Below are 7,017 nucleotides of genomic sequence, written 5' to 3' on the forward strand. Positions count from 1 at the left end.
TAGATTGGTTTGAGAAATTTGAAATTAAAAAATGTAAAATTGAACATGGTGATAAATGCATTAATAATATAACAGATTTTGATCTACCTCCCATTTTAAATATGTACATAAATAATATCAAACATCCAAATAATTAAACTAATTATTTTAATTGTTATTATTTTTATAGTAATATTAAATATTTATTATTCTAATATTTATTTGTGTTATAATTTCCGCGTTTCGCACGTTCAAATTGAGCGTCATTAAAAAAATCAGCTGATAATTGGAACGTTGCGTTGGCGGAGGTATCAGCGGTTCACTTTGGCAATTCATGTCGAGAGACGTGGTTGTAGAAGTCCTTCAACTGATGATGAGCTAAAAGGCTCGAAATCCGGTCGTTGCAAAACAACTTCTGTGAGTAGGACCTATCCTTTTAATAAATATTTTGGTATATTTGTCTTTACCCTTCGAGCAGTTGTGTTTTCAGCTAAAAATTGTCTGTTGTTAGATTTCCGTTACAAATTTTACTAGATATACAAAGCATTTTATGATCTCAAGAGGTGAATATGACATATCATAGGAAAAATAATGCAACCACATGCTTAAATGAGCTCTTGTGCATTTGTTAAATTTTCTAATTACATTTACACCATCTGAACTGCACAATTCCGATACAATTACATGACCACTTTTGCAAGTTCCTATGAGAAATGATGTTCCAACAAATTCAACAGGCTGAAAACTAATTCTTGCATTGTTCATATATCAGTGAATTTCTCTCTCTGATTAGAAAATAATCTTAATAGTAAATTATGTAAGACAAATAAATTAACAAGTGTCAGAAATAAATTAGAAGGAATGAATATGCATAATTGTCAGAAAAATATTAAAGTAGATGGTTAAAAAAATGTACATAAGAAGTCAATCAAGGTAGCGCACTAACAGTACAAATATGGTGACTGGCTACTCATCCCATCTCATTCTTATAGATGATTTTTAGAATTGAACAAAACCAGAGGGATCAGTTTGCAAGACAAGAAAAAAAAACACACTAGGGTACAAACTACTCCAGCACGACCGCTCGAAGGTTAAAGAAATACATTTGGTTGATTAAAAAATTAAGTCTGATCATGTAAAACTAAGGCTTATTTACAAATTATATAGCTGTGACTGTTTGAAATGTGGTTTGGCATAATAATAAATCTTCTTTGTTTCATAAAAATAAAATAAAATCATGTAATAACCATTGTTTTTTTAAATTGCTGTGCTACATTTTTGGATGTTACCCTTCTTGAATAACAAAATGGTTATGACGGTATGTCAATACAATAGTGACCGCAGTAGCCAAGTAGATAAGGCGTCGGACTCTCGGCTAGTAGATCTTGCAGCCATGGGTTTGATTCCCACCGTCTCCTCTGGACTTTTTTCTGATGCCTGAGGGGGCCGGTGGCCGCAATGAAAATTGACGTGGCACTCATCAATGGATGCTCTGGGGTGGGGTCAGTTCTCAGTGGCCCTAAATTTGATCCCCCCCCTTCAAAAATGAGTTTCTTCGATGGAAGAACACACTGATACTCAACTCAATTCTCACACGTGTTGTGGTCTCCCAAAAATGGAACTGGAAAGCTGATGCAGTGATCAGGAGGAACTACATCAATACAATTGATGAAAAAGATGATTTTACTGACAAATTTGGTTTTGCAATGATCCGGATATTTGCAAATCCCCTTAAAAAACCTAAAAAAAAGCCTAGAAATAATAAAACTTGAACCATTCATAAAAAATAAATACATAAAATAAAAAAGTATGACAGCAAAAATGAAGAAAAAACATTGTTTGATATATTTTGTCAGTTCTGTTTTTACAAAGAAGATTGCCAGGCAATAAATTACAAACAAACTAGTTTATTTTTATACAAACAAATTATGTTAATTTAATATATGCATTAGAAAAAAACAACACAATTAAAGTAAATTTATTTGTTGTGTTAATCCATTCAGGGCATAGGAAGTTTGTTCAGTGCATTGAAAGTAGTAAGATTGTTGAGACTGGGGAGAGTAGTCAGAAAACTTGACAGATATTTAGAGTATGGTGCGGCAATGTTGATACTACTTTTGTGTTTCTACATGCTCGTTGCTCACTGGCTTGCCTGCATTTGGTACTCAATAGGTAATCAAAACTATACATTTTAATTTTTTTTTATTAGTTTTTCAATGGTTATGAATTGTAGGGAGATCGGATGCAGACAATGGACTCCAATACTCTTGGCTGTGGAAATTGGCCAATGTAACACAGTCTCCGTATGCGTACATTTGGTCGAATGAGACAAGTTCGCCTGAATTGATAAACGGGCCTTCAAGAAAAACGATGTACGTAACTGCCTTATATTTTACAATGACGTGTATGACTAGTGTAGGCTTTGGAAATGTCGCCGCTGAAACTGACAATGAAAAGATTTTCACAATTTGTATGATGATCATAGCAGGTAAAATCAATGTAGACAGTTGATATATTTTTACATAATGTCTAAAGAAAACTTTATACTTCCATAGCTCTACTTTATGCAACAATTTTTGGCCATGTCACAACAATAATCCAGCAAATGACATCGGCAACGGCCAAATATCATGATATGTTGAATAATGTTAGAGAGTTCATGAAACTTCATGAAGTGCCAAAAGCATTATCGGAAAGAGTAATGGATTATGTAGTATCCACTTGGGCAATGACAAAAGGATTGGATACTGATAAGGTTCTGCTTTGCGCCCCTGTGATTGTTTATTATTGTTTGCTTTTTTCTATTTTTTTAACTATTATTTCAAGTTTGGCACATTACTTTTGCATTAAATTAATAACAAATATAATAAGTTAATATAAATTTTGTTTTTCATTATCTGCAGAACTTAGCATGTAACGTGACTAGACAAGCTAAACATAGCTAGTAATTATTCAGAAATCGTGAAATGCGGTCTGATGTGATGTAGGTTTCAGAAAAACATTTTCTTTATCGATAAAGAAAATGTTTTTCTGAAACCTACATCACACCAGGCCACATCTCACGATTTCTGAATAATTATCGACTAACGGTCACTACTCACCACACATAGCTAGTAAATTTTTACTTTTAATCCAATGTATAATGTGAATTTATTTTTATTTTATCTCTACAAATATATAGTCTTGGCCTCCAGCTATAAATGTCCATGCTGTAAATTAACAACTAAAATAAAAAGAGTAAATTATGAACATATTGTTTTTCATATGTATGTAAAATGTTTGTGCCAAGCTTAGATCATAGATTTATTCTCTATTATCATATGGATTGTCATTCAGAGATTCTTTGAAAGTTTATAAAAAACTCATTTTGATTGAATTAAGTTTTCCTTTGTTGCAAAGCCGTTGGCAGCTTAAATGCAAATGCAGCAATTTTTTGTTTAAAGCTCTGGCAATTGTAATATTGACTTTGAATGCTCTAAAATAAAAATGAAAACTTTAAGCTACTATTACCTTCTGCTGCAGAGCCATGCTGCAATTAGAATTTGTTAAACAAAAATGAGCAGACCAAAGTGTAATATAATTAATACATACAATTAGTTTTACTAAAACTATTAACATTGGTCTATTCAATTTTAATGACTATTTTATCTTTAGCCAGGTAGTACATAGTTTTCACTTAATAATCAAGTCAATTATAGTCATAATCTTTACCTAGGTACTGAACTATTGTCCAAAAGACATGAAGGCCGATATATGTGTGCATTTAAATCGTAAAGTTTTTAACGAGCACCCTGCGTTCAGGCTAGCCAGTGATGGATGCCTGAGGGCACTGGCGATGCATTTTACAATGAGCCACTCGGCACCCGGTGACCTCCTGTACCACACCGGGGAGTCGATAGACTCACTTTGCTTCATTGTGACCGGCTCTCTCGAAGTCATACAGGACGATGAAGTGGTCGCCATTTTAGGTATTGAATTTTTCATCTTTTGGTTTGCTTTCCAAGGTCCATTTTGAGTATTTTTAACTTCATGTTGATATAGGGAAAGGAGACGTCTTTGGTGACTCTTTCTGGAAGGATACGGCAATTGGGCAATCAGCGGCGAATGTGAGGGCTCTGACTTACTGTGATTTGCATACAATTAAGAGGGATAGATTACTTGAAGTTTTGGATTTTTATCAAGCATTTGCTAACTCTTTTGCCAGAAATTTGATTCTTACATACAACTTGAGACATCGGGTAAGTTAAGGGTATTTGTAAATTGCTACTGCCTGTTATCATGTAAATGGTCATTATATTTGGCATTATTACAGCATTCGTTTAATGAAATATTTTAAGACAAAACAATTTTTGACTATTAAAAAAGTTTATGAGTATTTTTTTTATATTTTAGTTGATATTTAGAAAAGTCGCAGATGTTAGAAGGGAGAAAGAACTGGCAGAGAGGAGGAAAAATGAGCCACAGTTGGATCAGAATCAGGATCATTTAGTGAGAAAAATATTTTCAAAGTTCAGGAGAGACAGGACTGCATTGACACCCCAACCTTCCCAAAGTCCAACTCAAGATCCTGAAAAAGGTGAAAAACCTAATGAATCGTCAGTAAGTCCCATACCACCCAAGTTATCGAATGTGGCAGAAAAAGAAGACCCTTCACATAGTGGAGCTGCAACGACTGCACTTGTCCCTGCTCGTCCAACGACTATCAGGGCCAGCAAGTGGGGCAGACTGTTGGGGAGCAGTTTGGATTCTGGTACAGAAACAGGTAGTGCTGCTTCAATTTCAAGAACTCATTCCGTCCGAGACTCTCCTTCCAAGTCATCTGGGTCAAGCACCGGAGGAAATGGTGGTGGGTCGGGCAACAAAGTTTTCCCCAAACTCCAGAAAGTGACAGCAACTTCATCTGGGTTGACTCCAGCAACTGTATCTAGACAAGACACCATCGAAGAAATTGTAGAACTGGAAGACCGTCCTACAAGGTCGTCTACCATGAAGAAATTTGATTCTTATGATAGTGGAATTATAAAAAGTGAGCAGAAATCAAGTGAAGCCACATTCAAACCTCAACCTGTGGCGACACCAGCAGAATACAAAGAAATCATGACAAACATTATGGACTTTAAAGTTGATGTTAAACTTGAAGTGCAAAAACTTAACCAAAAAGTTGCCCGGATGGAAGAACTGTTGACTGAAGTTCTGTCAAGACTGGGATCAGTGAGTCCTTCTTCGGCATCGCAATCCGGAGCTGAAGTTAGCAGCGCTAGGAGTGCAACTACTCCCCAGGAGGCAAGAACTCAAGGTGGTGAACTCGGTGCTATAGTTCTTCGGAAACGAAGGTCAAAATCGAGGACAAAAGGTGCAGCCCCAAGTGTTCCCCCTCGTAGCAGTCCAACTGAATCTTCTCGACCTTCGGATCAAGAGCAACCGGACCAATCTCCAACTTCCCTACAGCCACAGACTTCCCAGCCAGCTAAAACTGAAGAAGAAGCTTCTAAGAGGCCTTATGCAAGAAGACCTAGAGAATTTCTTTAGTATTGGCTTAAAAAGTGGCCTTGTTTCTGTTCCAAATATATTTTTTGATATTATTTTCAGGTTTGTCACAAAATGTCAAGAGTTTATTGAGTGGTTCAAAGCAAACTCTTTGATGATCTCTTAAATAAGATAAAATTATGTCAATTTTGGGAACAGTTAGTCAATTACTCTTTCATATAGCACAGTCCAAATTGTTTGGGTTTATTTAGAGTATCATTACTTTTTAAATAATTAAATTTGTTTTAGTAGAAATAAGTCAATTAGTGGATAAAAGCATTTTATTAAGTGACTTTTTGTGACAACTCTGCATTTATTGTCGCTTATTTATTTTTTATTTTGAAAATACAGATCCAACCATTCTAAGATTAAGACAACATTGCCTTAATTACACTTATTAGTTGATTAAACCTGGAAATAAATTTAAGGTCAATACACATATCAACCAACTGTAATAATTGTCAGATTGTTATTGTTATACACTTTTGTTATTATGTTTATACTTGGAAAAAATCAAAGAAACGTCCAATTGGATCTCTTGTTTTCAATTAAACATTTAGCTACAATTTGTGATATTTTCTGTAAACACATTTTAAGCCTCCATTAATAGTAAGTTTTAAACTTTAAAATACACCTTTAGGTCCTCTTGGGTTAAATGTTGCAACATAGTGTTTCTTCCTGTAAACACTTACTTAATATATTCAATAATAATTAAGTTAATTAACATGTTTTTCTTCTGTTAATTGAATAAAAATAGGTCAATTGAATACAATAATTCTTTGGAAAGAAAAATGTTTGTTAAATATGTTATAGTACATACAATTAATAAAGTCAGCTACCATTGAATTTAATAATATTATAATAGCAAATATTCAATTGTAAATATAGAAAATTATGATGTAAATATTATATCAAGAAGATAATAAATGTATGTAAATAAATAAATTATATATATAATAAACTGCATTGGTTATAAAACAATGTCAAAAAGCAGTTTCAAAATATTGATATCAATTTATTTTGCACTGGTAAATTACATGAAATTCTTTTTTTTTTTTAAATGTCTCAGGCCAATAGACTTTTGTTTTGAAAAAAAGTTTAATGAAATCAACATATTTTCAAAATAACATATATTACATTATCATGAAGTATCATCTCTCAAATGAGGTGCTGTTAAAAAAAAATGTCTTCTTCTTTTGTAGTGTTCTGTCTATAACTTGAAGCCTATTTTATGCCATTCTTGAAAGAAACATAATAAGTTGGGATCAATGTATAGAGAGGTTTTATGTATTTATTTTAACTGATCCCACTTCTTTTGACTTGTATTTATATATTCTCAAGGAAAAATCAATCTAATAAGAAAATCAAAGTTTATTTCCATTTCTAATTAATTTGAAATGCATGTCTCTTTAATATTGTTTTTGTTTAAAGAAACAATTTAGCAAATGATAAAAGATAAAATTTATAAAATTATATTGCTTATTTTATTTACTTTGTTAAAGCTTGCCATTG

At 33.1% G+C, this 7,017-nt stretch overlaps 1 protein-coding gene across 5 annotated transcripts in view; it reads left to right on the forward strand.

Annotated features, from left to right (window-relative positions):
- Positions 1-6,273, forward strand: part of LOC106673020 (potassium voltage-gated channel protein eag) — a 103,389-nt gene extending 97,116 nt beyond the window's left edge. For 3 of the 5 annotated variants that reach the window (XM_024228903.1, XM_024228904.1, XM_014404923.2), the window contains 6 exons: positions 1,983-2,151; positions 2,213-2,467; positions 2,535-2,752; positions 3,695-3,947; positions 4,021-4,217; positions 4,372-6,273. In XM_024228903.1, coding sequence (XP_024084671.1) covers positions 1,983-2,151; positions 2,213-2,467; positions 2,535-2,752; positions 3,695-3,947; positions 4,021-4,217; positions 4,372-5,508 — 2,229 coding nt within the window. In that variant the 3' untranslated portion in view covers positions 5,509-6,273. The remainder of the gene's footprint in view (positions 1-1,982; positions 2,152-2,212; positions 2,468-2,534; positions 2,753-3,694; positions 3,948-4,020; positions 4,218-4,371) is intronic. The other 2 variants (XM_024228905.1, XM_024228906.1) reach the window with 1 other exon arrangement.
- The last annotated feature ends 744 nt before the right edge of the window (positions 6,274-7,017 follow it).

The sequence above is a fragment of the Cimex lectularius genome, unplaced genomic scaffold, assembly GCF_000648675.2.
Source record: "Cimex lectularius strain Harlan isolate CLEC.00 unplaced genomic scaffold, Clec_2.1 scaffold357, whole genome shotgun sequence".
Classification (NCBI taxonomy): Eukaryota; Metazoa; Arthropoda; class Insecta; order Hemiptera; family Cimicidae; genus Cimex; species Cimex lectularius.